The following is an 18,667-nucleotide window of genomic DNA, read 5'->3' on the forward strand; positions in this document are numbered from 1 at the left end:
GTCATTCAATTTACTCAGTGAATCTAAAAATTTAATAAAACTTACAAATGGTTAGGAAAAACCTACAAGTTTTGTAGACTGTCAAAAGATAAGTATCCATGTTGACTATTCAGAAACTTAATATCTAAATTTTCCACAGTCAATCTATGAAAAAGAGAAGTTCAGATTTTGTTGTGACCTAATTAGGATTCGCATATTCATTTAGACATTTCATTCTAAGAAGCTTTTCCTATAGATAGATCCTATAGTATATAGGCTGTTTTATCTTAGATGTGGCTTTCACGACGAAATAAAGAACTTTTTTAGTAGAAATATTACTAAGTTGAGGCTAGTATAAACATCTTCAACATGCCAAGAATGTATATTCATATATTTAAGATAGTTAAATTAACCTGTAAGAATACGATTAAAAAATGTTTGATACTTTCTGACATTATTGAAAATAAGTTTGAGGAAATGAGAAGTAAGAAAAGGATATAGTCAAAGTCAACGACACTCAAAGAGACTGAAATACATAGTTTGTTTCTGTCTTCAATTTTTCAAAGATTTAAATGTCTCATTTGGTGGTTTGTATTTACTCAAACTCTCCTTTATTGCCCTCTATTTAAATGTAGTTGACAGTAAGTTGTTTAAGTCGAAGACCTTTACACTAATTCTAAGGTGGAATTTGCAGTATAAGCTTTTTCGTTCTTTTTTCGCTCCATGCAGTTTGAATTCCCAACTACTTTAAGCGTTGAAGATATGATGTGGTCATTACAGGTTTGGTTTCTTTAGCAAAGTCTGCTGATAATAGAACTTGGTGAGTCTTGAAATAGCTATACAGACAACCTGCTTATCTTTTGTACTGCTTATCGAATAGAAAATAGTACTGATTCCTTTTATTTGTTTATTGGATCTTAATCATAATAAAATTGGTTCTCATTTGACAGAGCAATCAGGATAAAATACTTGAAATTGTTTCCTCATTTATCTAAGTTTTAATTTTCATTCAATTTAACAATGTTAAAAAAAGAATTAACTGGGAATTACTAAAACAACTAACTAGCTAAATTAACTAACTACTTGTTACGATTCTGCTTCGTTCTTGTTTGTCGTACTAAGGAACAATCACTTTCCATTTTGAAAATATATAAAGTTGATTGAAGTCTTGAAATTGCAGCAATTTTTGTTTGCCTTCTAACCACTGTAACGTGAAGTCTACTGAAGGCAGAATTGATGATTTTCAGGGGTTGCCCGCAAGTTCTTCCACTCAATATGTATGTACGTATGATGATGGGACTTCCTTTTTGCCTTTTCGCCTTGGTGTTGCGTTGCGTTGCGTTGCGGCAGCGTAGCCGTGGCCGTGGCCGTTGCAGCCACGTTCCGGCCAATCGGCTGTGCTAGAGTCAGTACGACTCCCACACAAACACAGAGACAGTTGGAAACACACACACACACAGATACAGAGAGAGAGAAAGTTACATTGTGACACTGGGGCGAAACAGCCACAGCTACGGTGTCTCATCCTCCCTCTCCCTCTCTCTCTACCTCTCGACCCTTGCCAGTGAAGTGATGAAAATTGCCGTGGGTTGTGGGTGGCGTTAAGTAACGCCTGCGAAACGGGCTTGCCACGGGGTGAGCAGGCAGTAGGAGGAGAATGAATATACGTTAATTGAATTTGACAATTGTCAATTGAAAACATATATATGTACATACATATATATTCCACTGACGATGGCTGACGCTGAAAGATAAAAAAGACATAGAAGAGGGATTGCTAGGGACCGTCCGTAGGGGGAGAGGCAAATTAGTTTCTCCTCTCAAATGAAATGGCATGACTAGAAAATCGATTAATCGACCAAAGTTTCTTTCAAGTGGGAACGAGAAGGACTGAAGGAGACTGGATTTAGCGTTGCGTTTCGTCGTTCTTGTAGTCCGCGTGGCATATGCAAATCCACTTTTTAGCCACAAAATGTACTAAGGTACACCCCACCTGTCCCCCTGCCGCCCCCTCAGTGTCTCCCTCGCTCTTGGCATAAGTTCTTCTGTTAGCCAGAGATAAAACCTCTTCACACAATGAATGCGAGAATGACTCGTTGGCTCGTGCTTAACACCAGCTAAAGCAGCTGCCTGGCTGACTTTTCTCATGCAGCCAAGCGGAGCATAATAAGATCAAGCCAACTATCCAACCAGCCATCCACTCAGCCAGCCAGACAGCCAGCCGTGTGCGTGTGGCATCAACACGCCCAACACGCCCAATGCTGCCCATCCGGAATCTGTCCGGGTGTCTGTCTTTGTATTTGGGACCACCCAACGCCCAATGTTATGTAGCTTGTTTCCTCTCTGACAAGGCGATTATGTGACCGACCAAAAGGGCTTTTCAAGTGTCGGCAATTACCCAAACCCCTCCTCGCCCTCCACTTCACCGCCCAACGAAAAAAACTTCCCCGGAACACGCCCCAATTAAAGCAAATCTGTGTGGGAAGTGCCTGAACAATAACCCAAAAAAAAAGGACAAAAAAATACCAGCGAGTGAAAAAGTGAGCAAATGAAACTCTGTGAGGGGTTGCACCCAACCAAAGGAAGGAAGGAAGCAAGGAAGGTTGGTAGGAGGAAATCGGCTTAACTTCTTCCAATTGACTTCATTTTCCATACGTTTTGCGATCTCTATCTTTTGCATTACCAAACGCTTAAATTGTAATTGAAATTAAAAGGCAGACCATAATTCTGGCTTTATGAAAAATCAAATACATTTACTATAAGCGAAATGTTTGTAGTTTTTGTAGCAGGTCATACTTTTAAAAATCCATTTACTATTTCAATATTTTATCATGCTTAAATTGGTGGATTAACTTGGAAAATATACAAACCAATAAAAGCATAAAGAAATAAAAATAAGATGACCAATTAAATTGAACTTTCTTTTTACTACATTTACAAACGAATCAATAAAAAATTTTCATAGTTCCGAATCGAGTAGATAAGTGTAATATAACTTCATCTACGTCGCCTACAATAATTATAATAAATTCAAGAAAATAGTTTCTACGAGAATAAACATTTTTAGTCGCTTTGTAACCATTTTTAGCTAATTTTCCAAAAGTAGTTCGAGACCTAAAGAACTTTGAGGCAATCTTAAAACTATAAAATTATAGCTCAGAATGGGTTTTTCAATTTGGAAAGTTTTTCAGAATAGTTTTACTTTTATAAATGTCTAGAATATTAAATAGTCTGATATTTTCCGAGGTGTGGGAGTTATCCCTTCTTAATTTATATCCTTGCAAAAGAGGTAAACTTTTTGTCAGAAATATGCAACGCATAGAAGGAAACAGCTATACATGAAACTTTATATTCTATAGATCAAATTCTCTTTGTTTTATTATTGTGCAGTTTTCTCAATATTAAGGTCTAGGACTTAATAAAAATATCATAATATTTATATTTAATACAATTTGTTATTTTCCAAGCGTTTGTTAAAAATTAATATAAAAACTGACAAATTTTTATTAAGATCGGGCGACTATATACAGTGGATCACATTAATATTCGGTTTTTTCTTTTTTCAACTTTTAACCCAAGTAACTTTCTTAAAATTAGGTAAAATAAAAAACTAAAAATGGTAAATTATAGGCAGATTTATTAGTTTAAAAGTTGAAAAAAAAAACCGAATATTAATGTGATCCACTGTACCTCCCATATAAAGTTTCTAACTAAAAATACCTTGTTTCGTATGTTATTAATTGCAAAATTTGACTCAATTTGGATCTACATCATAGATCTGTCCAAAAAACAAATTATATATATAGCCCGTTCTTTGACCGATATTGAACATAAAGCTGTGTATACACTTGATGTCACATTAGGAATTCTTATAGGATACTTCAGAAAATATATTAAAAGAAATCGCAATGTAAGTATCTTAAAAATCTGTAAACTCCAATTTTTAAGAACTTTATTTACTTTATTTCTTTTAAGAGATCTATCTTTATTTTTGTTTATTTTTCTGTATATAGCCGATACATAAGTACTATTCCTATTCCTAAGAAACTACCGGCCTTCCAAAAGGACTGCTGGTAGTTCGCCTTCTTGCCATTCAACTTAATGTTCTTGCATATTTTTGTCAGTGTAAACCAACTTGGCATTCTGACACCCACATCAACTTTTTCCTTTCGGCCTTAGACAAATTAGTTTAATTTTATAGTTTTTTGCAAAGATTTTGCATTCCTCTAGAAGGATGCGTGCCTTCATCTAATTAGATGATGCGCCAAAGGTGAAAACCAAACCTTCATTTAGTTATTTTTGGGGGCTCGTGCCTGGGTCCATTAATGAGCAAAAAAAACTTGAAACTGGCTACTGGGCAAGAATTTTAGCCTGGGAACAGAGCAAAAAAGTCAAGTTTGGAAATTATGTGGGTGAGTATAGACAGTATGAAGCCTGAAATTAACTTGGCTATCAGTTTTTTTTTGTTTTAGTTTTGGCATTTCCCCCCTTTTTGTCTCTGGTTTATTGGCAGCAGACAGTAAAAATATAATTTCTAATTGCAGGGGCGGTCTAATTGAGGGGTCTCTGCGCTTGCGTTTGCAATCAGCAGATGCAACCCAAGAAGAAAAACGAAAAAAAGGACCACGAAGAGAGAGGAAAAAAATATCTTTGAAAATATTTTGTGCGGGCCACAAAATTGGCGCAGGTTACGCATGATGTTTGCTTGATGGATGCAGGCATCAAGTTGCACCAAGTGCACCTTGCGTTCAGGAGCGGGAGGGACACGCGTCAGGCAATCACAAGAAAACAAAAAAGGACAATCGGGCAATTTTGTAAACAGTTTGCCGACTACAAGCAAACACACAAAAGATAAGATACACACAGAGCGAGTGAAAAAGGAGGAGGATGACACTGGGATAGACCTAGAAATTGTAGGCGGCTGGCACGCGATTTTCTAAACTGCCATAAAACAACTCACAGACAGGCAGACAGAGAGAGAGGAGCAGAGAAACAGACAATCGGACAGACAGACAGATAGACGCATGTCATAGCCAATTAATAAAAACGCAATTTCCACAAATCGAATTTTATGTGTCCACCTGCCCACAGTCCACTGAGTGAGTCCCAATCTAAGATAAGCAAAAAATAAAACTAAAACACAATTACGGTCCAAAGGACTTGGAAATTGTAACATTTTCTCACATTAAAAGGACAAACCGAACTGGGCCGAGGACATCAACTCGCTCTCGCTTCACTGAACCCTGACTTGAAACAAAATGGCTGGCAGGACATCTCCAAAACGGCAGAAAAAGAGACAGAGAGAGAGAGAGAGAGAGAGAGGTAGACAGAGACACAAAGAGAGGTACAGGGAAGTTTGCGTGTGCGATAAATTAAATGTCCTGACATAATTATGGTTAAATTGAAAAAAACGGCAACGACAACAACAAGCAAAGAAAGGAAGAAGCGAAAGAAAGGTCCTTTTGAGCACAGAGACAAAGACCCAAAAAGGAAGGCAAGAACGGAAGATGTCGGCTCATAAAACTGCAAATTATTTGATCAAACACTATAAACATGACAATGTAGAGAGAAGTTAAGGCAAGCAAAAGGGCGAGGAAGATAAAGATTGTATTGCTGACAGCTTAATAATACAGTTAACAGTTATACACATACATATATGTCTATATATATAGAGGGAATTATCTTACATTCCAGACCAATTAAGCTTCTAACATGACAAGAAAAGTCTAAGGAGATGGGCTTTCTAGCTAAGAGGAGCTAAGAGAGTTTTTTAACAATCTTTCAGGTTTAGACTGCTTAAAATCAATCTTAGGTTTGCAGAGTTTATAGGTATCTATTTATAGGACCACCAAGTTTCGATCATCATAAGCAGAATTTGCAAAGTCCTTAAAAAATTAAGAATTTCAAGGCCTTAACCAGTTGGAAATCACAACTAAAGAAAGGAGAAAAGATATTCCGTTTACAATTCCAAATATTATTGTCCTGTTTCGTGTATTCATTTCAATAATCTTTTATTATAGTACTTGAGAACGTAAATCCTCTGAACCTTAATGTTTGAACACAACGAAATGGAAACAATTGAAGTTTTCTTTGGTTTGTCACATTAATTATCTTGTCTCGAATTGGTGGATCCCTTTTTATTAGCAATCTTAAGCCAACTTTTGGATGTGAAAACTCATTAGAGTTACAGATTCCGAAGATTAAGGATTTTTTACAAAAGTTTAAAAACATTTTTCAATAAACATTCTTTCAATGCTTAGATTCTCTAGTGTGTACTTTGACCAATTTGTAATCGATTTCGAAAAGTCATAGCTTAATTTATTCAAAATTCCAATTTTTGATAAAAATCATCTCTAAACATATCCAAGTAATGTAAGAAATATTTTCCCATCCATTTCCCCGATCTCTTACCTGATCTGACACCTTTTCTTCTATTTTGGGATGGATTTTCCTTTGCACAATTCACAAATTCCAACTAGATTCTCCATTATTGTAGAAGTATTGCCATGCATATATCATTCCTGACCGATTAAGCTTCAAAGCCATATACAGGGTGGCCACAAAGAGTCTGAAGTGATTGGTTTTCCTTTGGTTTTCTTTTTTCTCTTGGGTTTTTTTTTTGCAAGATCTTCTGCTATCTGTAATTGCATTTTTATGGCTCGCAACGCCTCTGGATATATCATAGAATTCAAATCAATTATACGCTTGTCCATAGAGCCACCGAGAGAGCCTTTCCAACTTCCAGCCTACCGCCATCGTCCGCCCCTGTCCCTCCTGCGATTCCAAAGTCCCAAATGTGTTAAAATAATCGTAAAAAACTTATATATGTATGTATATTTTTTGTTTGGTTGTGGCCCAGGAGTAATCGTAAAAAGAGAAGACAAAAATGCGGCATAAGCTCCACTTGGATGGGCTTTGGCCATGCCAATGGCATTCCCTATGGCTCAGAACTTTGGCTTCTTTCTGGCCATAAGGCCTTAGCTAAATGCAATATTTAACGATCGAGCCACCGCACCGCGAAACCGGAGAGAAGTGCAAATGCTGCTGATGGAAGCTGTAGAAATTTAACCATTTAGAACTTGGCCTCCCAGTAGTTCGATGGCCTTCTTCTTTTGACTGTTGTTGTTGTTGTTATTGTTGTTGTTGTGGTTGTTGTGCAGAAGCCAAAAGTCAAATACAGTAGCTCAACTAATTGAAAAATTAAAAAGGCCTGCAGCAGCAGCAGTTGGCTTAGTGTGAGCATCAAAACTAACTACTAGTCAGTCAGTCAGTCAGTCGGCCTATTTTTGTGTTCAGTTCATGCATAAATCTTCCGACATTCCTAGAGAAATAAGTTGACCAGAATAGGACCACATTGATTAAATCGCATGACGAACTGCAAATGCTCTTGGCTTAAAGAACTCGATTCTTTATAACCAATTATCCAGTATATAAAGCCCAATTAAAGTAAGTACTCAATATTGGCTAGTCTTGTGTTTCCCACAGAGATAGTGTGACCTTTATAAGTTGAGAGTTAAGAGTTTTCTTTCCTTTTCAGTTGATAACCGTAGGCATAAAAATGGAAGCCACCTTCATGTAAGTTTCATCTCCCATGAAAGGTTGATGTTTTTTTTTTTTGGCTTCTTCGTTTTACGAGCGCGCGTTTCGTCCCTAATGTGCCATTCTTTGCACCTTTTCAGACACGTTAAGAATCATGATTATGTTTACTTCGCCCTGCCCTTGGCCTTCATCTCCCATCTCTCTTCCTTTCTCATTGAGTACTCAAAGATAATCGTCCAGGTTCCATGTAGCTTAAACACAGGTTTAACTTTAGTTTCAGCTTTAGGTTTTTTTCTTTTTTTTTTGGTGTACCCACCGAAAATCACTTCTGGTGTTCTTTTTATTTTGCCAGACATCCATCCATCGATCGATCAGTCGAAGAAATGCATCGACGTGTGTCCAAGTTCTTTAGTCCAGCCAAAAGGCAGCTGCAATGCAATGTAATTGCCCGTTGTTGGTCATCCCCTGTCCCAGGCTTCCTTCCTTCTCTCTCTGTCTCTCTCTCTCACTCTCTGTGTGTATTTGCACTTAGTAGGTACTTCAAGGTGTGCAATCAGCTTGGACGATCTGTTAAAATTAGCTTTCAACAAAAAGGGTTAGCTTAAGAGGGATATTTAAAAATTATAACTACATTAAGTGCACATACTAATTGTTCCATCGAACCTTAAGGGCGATCATTTTTAGCAACCAAAAGGGATCGGAGAGAAGCAGGATCCTCTTTGGTTTCGAAGGGTTAGTCAAGCGTTGGTGTATCTTCATTTGACCACTTCAATAATGGTAATAAATTAACCATTTAATAGAGTCACTCGGTCTCGACAATGGAGCTGAAATTTATGTGATTTGGCAACACATAATCAAATTCACATCAAAACAATAGACATCAAGCTGTGAACAAAAGGATAGATCTGGTACAACTAGAATCTGGGATCGTGCCACCAACCCCGATGCGGTTAACGTTTTACGCTTCGTTTGCCACTCGCCAAAACGGCGCAGATTGTTTTGATTTTCAGAATGCACATATGGCAATCCATGGTGGGACATTAAGGGTTTCGAATTGAAGAGGGGTTTCCTTGAGATAGAAAAATAAGTATAAGTTCATTCAATTTCATCAACAGCTTAAAGAAGGAAAATGGCATTTAGATCAGATGTATGTTTGTATATAGCCAACTCCTATGATAAAGAGCAAGAGTCAGTTAAATTACATTAAAATAGTCGAAAGAACCGAAACTTAATCAACATTTTTGCTGATATGTTAAAACTTTCATTGATTTAACTATTTTAGAAACTTTCATTAGATAATTTGATGAAATAATTCCATTTCTTGAATAGATGGCCATATTTAAAGTCAAATAATGTCCTCCATAATGTCCTTAAGTCAAAGTGTAAACATCGAACTAATCAAAGGAGCTCTGGACCACTTAACACCACAGTCGAATTACCAGACTTGAAGCCACTTCATGGAACAAAACACTTTCCTTCATGAGGAGCATTTAAAATAAAAATGAGATTTTAGACTAAATTATCTCAAATACCATTCTTAAAGATAACAAAGTGTTAGCACTTAGAAAATGACCAAGTTTTCTCTATTTCAGACTTTGCTAACAGCACCTAGCGTTTCCGATACGGCATAGAGCCGCAGCGCCTAAACTGGTTGCGAACTACAACTAAATAAGCAAATATCTTCACATATGTGTCATTTTCTAATCAGTTTTAGGCATGGAAAATGTCTGAGCTCATCTTTATCAACGTTTGTCCATTATCGGAAATAAACAATTGTATAGAAATAAGGTAGCCTCAATTTTTCCCTCTTCTAAGTTACATCTCTTTCACAGTTAGGTAGTTGAGTGTCTGCAGCCTCTTAGAACCCTCTCAGGTACACCAGTGCACAACGCAGTATCAACTTGAACATCCCTCGACTCATCATCATCTTTGTCCCCTGGCCATAAACTGTGGTTACTTGAATTACCAAAAATTCAATTGTCATATTCTTGTTGACACAGCAAACGTTACGTGTCATTAACTTTTGGTCGATCTGTTGACATTTCCATTGAGGTGTCAATGAGGAGAAGGGCAGAGCAGAGCAGAGCGGAGAAGAGGAGATGAGACACGAAAGTCAAAAATTTTAACGGCAGGTGTCGAGATTATGTCGAGAGCGCAAAAACGCCAGCGGAAACTTAAATGTTCACACATTTGCAGCTCATCAATTTTGCGTTTATCCTGTCGGAGGCATCACATCATGGAAGTTCATTCAACCTTTTGACTGCGTCTGGATGCGTTTGGATGCTTGGCTTGGGCTCGATGTTAGCGCCGTGTTGTTGACTTAATCGCAACCAATTTGTTTGCCCTTTGCTTATGCCTAAACGCTTGTCGCCCCAAAATAATGGAGCACGTCTCCCCACCCCCTCTCGACCACTGGGACCACTCTGACCACTCTGACCACGCTGCCCACCGCATTATTAAGCCATAAAATTGAAAACTTATTATAATTACATAAACATACGCCTAAACGCCTCTGGGCAACGCAACGCAACGCACAGCTCTGATTTTTTGATGGGGCACACGCATCCATCCATCCATCCGACCATCCATCCTCCATTCATCTGGATGCATTCTGCGTCCCAGCCACGGCCTCAGCTTTCAGGCTCGTTACAATTTAATGACCAGAGCAAAATGTGCAGCGGCCAGTTAATAATTTTTTTGGGCTTTTGACTTGGTCTCCCTTCTCATCGTCATCCTCTTTTTGGGGTTTTTCGGCCCAAAAACTTGGTTGGTGGCTCTCTGCCTGTGGCGGCATAATGAATGACCATCCGATCTGGGGTCTCTCCCTCCTCCTCCCCCTCTCACTCTCTCTGTCTTTCATCTGTGTATTATCATCATCAGTATTGCTCATAACCATTACGAAATTACCGAAATATTTTCATTTAACTTAATGGTCAATATCAATAAATATCAGCAAAATTGCGTTACGCTTCTTCTTTTTTCGAACATAAAGGATTTTATTTTTCTAAGAAAACTTTATATTTAAATGACGTTTTTATTAATTTTATATATAATTTTATTAAACAGATTTTTTCGTTTTTCTAAAGTTTGTGATCCCAGGGAAACTTATATTTTGAATACGTTTTTTAGTCAAAATATTTGGTTTCTCCTTCTAAAAAACATGCAGATATTTAAAGGGCTATGTAGAAACGTCAAAGTATAAAGGAAATAAATCAGTTTTTTAATAAAATGAAATTTCAAAAACTTTTTTGTAGGGCTTTTCCATTCTCAATCAACTTGTTGTACATACTTGTTTTACACGATTTTGATTAAAATTAGATTAAACTTAGTTTTTACTTCCTCACCTTATACAGTGGCGAGCACATGTGGATACATGTTTTGATACTGTGAATTTGAGTGGCTGTAAAACCCACAAAAATGCATTAATCGATTCCAAATTTTTAAGAAAAATCCACTACATTTTTTATAAGCCTTCACATAGTAAATATTTTAAAATTTTTTAATTTTAATTAAAAAAATGTTTTGTACTTTTGAAAAATGTTTTAATTATCGGTTTGAGTTTTCTTTTTAAAACGTTTAACTGAATAAGCTTGAAAAGATTCTACAGAATCTCAGTGGTAATGGTAATGAAAATATCAATATTTTGAATAAAAATCGAATCCCTTTGTTGGAAATGTGTTACTGAGATAATTTACCACTGGAATACAAAGCATTTGTAATAGGAATGTTAAATTTTCCTTTCCTAAAACAAACACAAACTTCTTGAAATCATTTTCATTTATATAGCTACTTCTAATTTCTAATAAAATTGAAATTTATCGATAATGAAAGTGATTGAAAACCCTTTTCCTTTCTAAGTGGATGCGTTGTGTATCGAGTGCCCAACAACTTATTCCATTTGATTAACTCAATTTAGTATTGATTTCACTTCTTGACGGCATTCGCTTGGAACGTCAACTACACGATTATTTGTCACGCTCAATTGGTATTCAAAAGTGGAATCAGATTATATCTCAATATCTACACTTAATATGTATATGCACAAGTTTATACTATATTTAGTTTATATTTTGTGGAATTTCCACCGCACCCATTAAGTAAAATTCACTTTCTCAGCAACTATAAAAGGCAAATGTAATCTTACTCATAATAAACACTGATCCGATCTTTATGGTGCAGATAAGAAAGTTTTTGTTTGTGCTTATAAAGTTATAAAGTATATATTTATACGGACAAACTGCATTTATTAATAACAAAAGCGAATTAAGTCATCTATTATATTTGTCTGATTCTAGGGAATCTCAGCCCTTAGTTGTTGATCTATATAAAATAGCTTGGTCTATAGTTTTCTTATCATTGTAGATAACCTGGAACCATTTGAAATGCAATTACAATATCATAGCAAAGCCAGTTATAGATCAAACAAATATGAACATCAATAATTTTATCCACAACTATAGAAGAGTTAGTTTGATGAAAGTCGGCATAGCACCCATTTGATGCCCTTTCAATGAGAAGTAAGGTACTTCCCCTTTTGAAATGGTAATCTTCAAATTGTAAAGCACTCTCAACCAAAGCCAAAGCCCTTTATTCTAATGTCAACAGTCAGATATAGAAGGATTGTAGCTGATACCAAGAAGATGCTTCTTGACTTTTCCCAAACTAAGCCTTTTTTTGTTGTTGTTGAATGGAAACGAGTTATGCAATAGTAAAGTTAAAACTTTAATGGCCATTTAGTTGGCACAATGCCTAATATGAAACGTTTAAGCCAGCAAAAAAGGTCTTTTCAAAACGAAAATGTTTATGGCTTCCTGTTCAGATGCACACAATGATGATTCGACGATCTATCTAAATGGCTCGAAGTGTGTGAAAACTTCTTAGCCCACTTGGTTTTCAATTACCGCACTAGACAATAGATAAGAGATATGAGCACAATTGAAAGAATTTATTTTATTTGCCTAGTTTTTATACTTTTTGTCACTTTTTGAGGTGTGACTTTGAATTAGAATTAGATTGGGGGGCGGGTGAACCTATTAAAAATTTGTTATATTTGATATTGTTTTTATCACAGCACTAAGCACTCGTGTTAGCTAATAAATTATCTCGCTCTCTCTCTCACTGTTCCTCCCTCTTCATGAAGACCTCTTGTAGTTCGACATCTGCCGGACTTCTTGTACGTTTGCCCGTACGGAATTGTTCTTCGATTTCGAGTAGTGTGCGTCCACGTGTCTCTGGGAGAGCCCAATAGATGAATAACATTGCCAATATGGACATGATGCCAAAGAAGACAAAACAATTTGTCATGCCAATGCCGGACTTGAGATCCGGATACGTTTTGATGCAGAGAAAGGCAAAGAACATTCCAACAGCTACAGTCAAACCTGATGCCGGACCACGCACCTTTTGCGGAAAGAGTTCGGAGATCATGAAGAACGGCAGCGTATAGAGACCCAAAGTGCTGAGTATAATGAAGCCAACAATGGAAATCACTGGGAGATAGGGTACATTGTGCAGGAATTCACTCCAACCCTGTCCAGCCAGAAGGAACATGCAAATGCCCATGCCCACAGTCGAGATAATGCCAGCTCGTCGCCTGCCCCAAAGCTCCAGGATATAACCCATGGGGCAAGTGGCCGCAACACGGGCGGCTCCTATCAATACGGCACACATAAAGGGATCAATTGAGACGCCAGCTTCGGTGGAGATTTGCACGGCATAAACAATGACCACGAAAATGCCAGTCAATTGCTGGAAGGCAAACAGACCCATTAGAATGAGCAGAGGCTTATGAACCTCGGGCAGGCGTAGGCACTTGATAAACGAGGGTTTCTTCTCGCCATCACGCAACTGGAGAGACTTTTGGAGTATATTATACTCTTCCAGCACCTGAGGATGTGTTATGTGAGCTGAAAATTAAAGAAAAATTCGTTAGGAAAGCAAAAATAACGTATCGAGGAGATGACATCAAGAAAATTTGCCCCTCAAAGTATGCAACAGTTTGTCAAAACATGCATATTTAAATATTAAAGTGTTCTTATCTTCTAAAATTTGTCTTTAACTCATGTTTTAGCTTTAAGACATTATTTAACTAATCTTTGATTGTCTGTTGCATACTTTAAGGGGCCATAGTCTCTCAACCAGCACCGCCTTTGGGGATAACTGTCTCTTTGACCCACTTGATTTATCCAAACCCCTGAAATAGTTCAAGGACTTTTTAGCCTCAGCCACACGCTTCTTGGACAGCAACCAACTCGGTGTTTCCGGCAAGGGTAGAACACAGAGCAGGGCGACTATTTGATAACCGCAACAGATCATGGCTATTAAACGATAATCATCCCTAATGAAGTAACCAATTGTATAGAGAATGGTAATGCCAACAGCCACTGAAATGGAAGTGCCCAGGATAAGACTTCCTCGTATTTTGGGCAAACTAATCTCAGCTGCATAGACTCCAGTCGGAGCACTTGCCAAGCCCATGCCAATGCCTGGAAGAATTAACTTTGAGTCAGTGGTTGCTTTGAGAGAATCTCCTTCTCACTCACCTGAAATAAATCGCGATATCATCAATTGCCAATGGAAGGTCTCGATATTTGTTTGACTGGCTGTCGCAAGGAGAGTCCAAGCTGTAATGGCCAAGATATTGAGAACATACAAAGTTCTCTTACGACCAACACTGTCCAGCAGGAATCCCGATAAAAGTCCGCCCAAAGGACATGAAAGTGTATTAATCGAGGCAAACCATGAGGCCTGCTGCCGCGTCAAATGAACTGTTTCCTCCGCATCCGTCAATTGGCTCATGGTCACTGTGGGAATGGCTAGGACCATGCCCGTGGATAATACTCCAATGTTGGCCAATATACACATCACAGCCTGACGACGCACTGCCCGGGGTTGTTCACCCAAAGGTTTTGTCGTAAAAGGTCTATTCAGACCCGAGACTATTTGTGCCTTTCGGGAGTTGCCATTGTCCAAATTTTGCTGCTGCTGCTGATCATCTTCCGTATCCCTTGCGTCACCCATTGTAACTTGTCTTATCTGTAATGGGAAGATTTTTTGTCTCTGCTTATTGGGGGCAATTAAATATGTCATAATATAAAACAAATTGTTGTTTTTATACACTTGATTCTTTAAGTCTAATTTATATATATAGAATACATGATTTGTACTTGTACTAAGTATATATTCTTTGTCTTAGTCATGTGTTGACTCATCAGCTGCTGATTAAATTCCAGCCTCTTTATTCTGGTCTATGCCACGATTATATTTTCTTTACTTGGATTAAGATGATGAGCTTTTATAGTTGATTCTTTGTGTCAGGGGCTTAAAAAAGAGGCACATAGCATCTTCAGAAGAGAAGTAAATAAATGAAACAATCTTTAAGAATTGAACTATATCGAATTGTGGTAAGAGAAAAACTACAGCAGAAATTTTCCACATTCCACCAAAAAATAAACTAAAAAAACTTTTCTTGTCTTAGTAGGCATTTTATCATTCATAAATTATATTTATAAAAAAAGTTTCAGGTAAAAATCAAATGAATCTCGAAAATATAACTCTTATGAGATAAAACCTATTAAATAAATAGTTTTTGGACAAAATTATTCATCCTAAAAATTTAGATTTAAATTTGGGATTTCATTTTCGTTGAATGTTATACAAAAAAGTAAACCTATAGAAACATTTTTAGTCATTAAAACTAACTTTTATGTAGTTTAAAGAATTTAAAATTTTGCCTCTCTATTGAACCGTCTTTTTACTACATTCCATATATGTACATAACTAAATAAAGCAAATAAATTATAAATAAAAACCCCCAAAAAAAAGTATACAATAGTCTATTTCGTACCAGGGAAGACCATATTGGATTTAAATCGATTGAATGAAAAATTTCATTTGCTATGATATAAAAAATCAATTTTTCTGTTTGAAAAAGTTTGAATACTTTTTGAATAGTTATCCATTTGATCGATTTTTTAGAGACTTCAAATAAAGAAAAACGAAGGTTGAAGGTATAAATATGAAACTAATTTTAAATTCTTTAGCAAAGTCTGCTGATGATAGAACTTGGTAGTTCTTGAAATAGCTATACAGACAACCTGCTCACCTTTTTGTGTGTTGCCTTTGAAATAATCTTCATTTGTAAGATTGACCTCGAGCCGGCTAAGTTCGATCTAATTTGAAATATAAATATCTAAATATATGACTAAGAGAAACAAATAATATTCCTGTTTCAAAGAGTTGGTAGAGGTACATAAGTACATATATGTATATGTAGATATAAAAAAGTAAGAGTGGTTACTTTACCTAAAATTTGCTTAATACTTTTGTTTGTTTATTACTTTGTTTTGTGAATATCATCTAATAGAATCTTAAATAATTTCCCCAATATCTGTATGATCAGTTTAAAATAGATTCAATTCACATCATGTAAATCGATGATAAAATTTACTTATGATCCCTTGTCAGCAGATTGTGAATAAAACAACGAGTAAAAGTAGTGAAAATCGTAAGTAGAATAGTACAAGATTTAAAACTGAAGTATATGAAATTTAAAAGCTTTTATAAATTTCTTTAAAAAAGGCTAAAATGGATATAAAATCATAGGATCTAAGCAATTTGTTTTCTACTTTTTTCCAAGTTTAATTTGCAAGATCATAATGAAGAACCTTAAATTGTATTGTTTCTGTTTAAAGTAAGCAAAAGTCACCTCATTTACTGATTAAACACTCTCTATCAGTTGATAAACCTTTTCAAAACACAACAAAAAGAGCTCAAATATCGATCCGGATTACTAATCATTTAAATCATTCTAATTCCAGCATTTTTTTCTTCTCCTGAACACTTTATTTATCATAAATAAGTAAACGATTTTTAACATTAGAATATTTATTGCACATTGTGATAAACAAATTATTATTATCCAAAATTTCCAACTCATGTTTCATGAGTTAGCAAAAATTAAATTATAGCTAATGAGGTGATCACTGATAAATCACAAAAACATAAAAAAACTGTATAAATATTTACACAACCTAAAACTTATCAAACAAACCTCGTAGACATTGAAGATCTTAACATTTTTTTTGGACAGCAGTTGGTTGAAATTCTCACACGGAAATTTACCACCGGTAATCAAAGTAAATAACTCGCTGCTATTATTATTATTATTAGATAACTGCAAAAACAATTATTATTAACAATTTCTTGTCGTAGCAACTAACTAACTAACTAAAACGAATGTGGGTCAACTCAAGGTGAACTCTAGCGTAGAATTAAAATATTGAAGTTGAAATTATTAAGTAATAAACAAACAAAATATACAATTAAATTGTCAACGGGCATTAAATAACCTTCTATAGTTAAGTTTTTTATGTCATATTCGCATGATTTGGAATATTTTTGAAAACAGGTTTTTCTATTAAGCCTTTCCTCTTCATTTCACTCAAAAAGAAAACTTCCACATGACATTTAATTTCACTCAAATTGTAAAAAATACAAATTGAAACTGATAGCTGGGCAGCTTTTTGATCAATTCAGTTCAATTAATCTCACTTAAACTGTTTTTATGCATTTCCATTCTTTCGCTTAATTAATAATGTACAAACACGAGGAAGAGTTTAATATAGTAGAATATTTTTTTTTTTTTTGGTTCACAAATTTCTAAACACCGAAAATTATTTTTGGGGGCTATAAAATGTAAAAACGGGTTCTGCTAACTAACCAAAAGGTTGAGGCTAAAACAAACGGACAACAAAAATCACTCAAAACCAAAAGAGAAAAAACACTCAAGACAGGTGAGTTGTTTTTGGCTGTTTACCTGGGCGCAGGCGTAAAGGCTTTTAGGTGTTTTTTGCAGACACGAGGAAAACAAGAAATCGGAGACGATGGCGCGTGCTAATCCGTCGTCAACGAACTACCAGAATGAACTGAATTGTTTCCCATTTGCCACGTTAAATGTGTCCCAAACTCAGTGGATTTAAGTGTATGCCAGAGGCACACACTCACACATGGAATCTCTGAGTGTGTTTGTGTTCTCTGATGGATCCGATAAGGCCCTGGGCAACGTCATCTTCCAATAGATTATAAACATATATGTCATGATCGTTTTGATCGAGAGTGATTTCCAATAGTTAAAAAGGAAGCGAAGGCCACTGATCAAAGAAGAACAATTGTTCTATAAGCATATATGTATGCGTGCATATAGTTTCTTATATTAGTTTACTATACGCAATTGAGGGCTTATCATCAATAAGAATAAAAAACAAAGGCGCGACGACCCTCAATGTGCCTGGGCCAGGCAAATTATATGCTTGTAAATATTAAATAGACTCTGAAAATATTATGTGTGCACCGTTATCTCTCTTTAAGTTAGTCGTAGTACACAATGTCATATCAGTCCGTTTTAGTTACCAAGATGCACGATTTTGTTTCGTTTTGTGTTAAATGAAATTAAAATAAACATTGCCTATCTTATCGAACGCAGAAAAATATATGTCTCTCCGAACTGCTTGTGGTGTTAATTAACTTTGCTAAAACATTTTTTGCCTGTCCCACGCTGTCAATTAGTTGGTTATTAATGCTCGATTAGATAAGATTTTGTCAAAAAGCGCAATCTCAGTAAAAACTCTAATAAAATTTAAATCTCCCGCTCATGTGGATTAGTGCTAAGGGCTGAGTAAAAAGTGCTAAGGGTCTGAGTAAAAAGAGCTAAGGTCTGAGTCGAACTGCTAAGGGCTAAAAATAGCGGGCAGTCTCAAAAATCGATAGTTGTCAAAAAACTATCGATATCAATAAAATCAAAAACACGTGCGAACATGCGAGTTGGTATCAATTGCTTACTGTTCGACACTTTTGTTGCATGTTTGACTTAATGGCTCGAGTTCGTGGTGGTTGCAAGGAGTTCGGTGTGGGTTGGTGGTTCCCCGCAGTCCTAAGGTCGTCGAAGTGCTAAGGGCTGAGTCGAAAATCGATAATTGTTAAAAGACAATCGACAATTCGCTTGTCGATAAAAACATATCTATCGGCAAAATCAAAAAAACAGAAATAATGTTTTTTTATATTGTTGTTATTTTTCTAAGCAAGCGGTTGTGCTGTCGCTCGTTGTCTTTATAATTTCGTTTTGAAAGAAATCCCAAAAAAATTTTACAAA

At 36.1% G+C, this 18,667-nt stretch overlaps 1 protein-coding gene across 1 annotated transcript; it reads right to left on the reverse strand.

Moving 5' to 3' along the window:
• Positions 1–12,444: 12,444 nt before the first annotated feature.
• Positions 12,445–17,431, reverse strand: LOC6639690 (facilitated trehalose transporter Tret1). Its single transcript, XM_002062697.4, has 4 exons — positions 17,336–17,431; positions 14,061–14,553; positions 13,695–14,003; positions 12,445–13,424 (listed from the first exon to the last, which is right to left on the reverse strand). The coding sequence occupies exons 2-4, from the start codon at positions 14,536–14,538 to the stop codon at positions 12,634–12,636; spliced, it is 1,578 nt and encodes a 525-aa protein (XP_002062733.1). The 5' UTR covers positions 14,539–14,553; positions 17,336–17,431; the 3' UTR covers positions 12,445–12,633.
• Positions 17,432–18,667: the final 1,236 nt, after the last annotated feature.

Source organism: Drosophila willistoni (genome assembly GCF_018902025.1).
Source record: "Drosophila willistoni isolate 14030-0811.24 chromosome 2L unlocalized genomic scaffold, UCI_dwil_1.1 Seg196, whole genome shotgun sequence".
Lineage (NCBI taxonomy): Eukaryota > Metazoa > Arthropoda > Insecta > Diptera > Drosophilidae > Drosophila > Drosophila willistoni.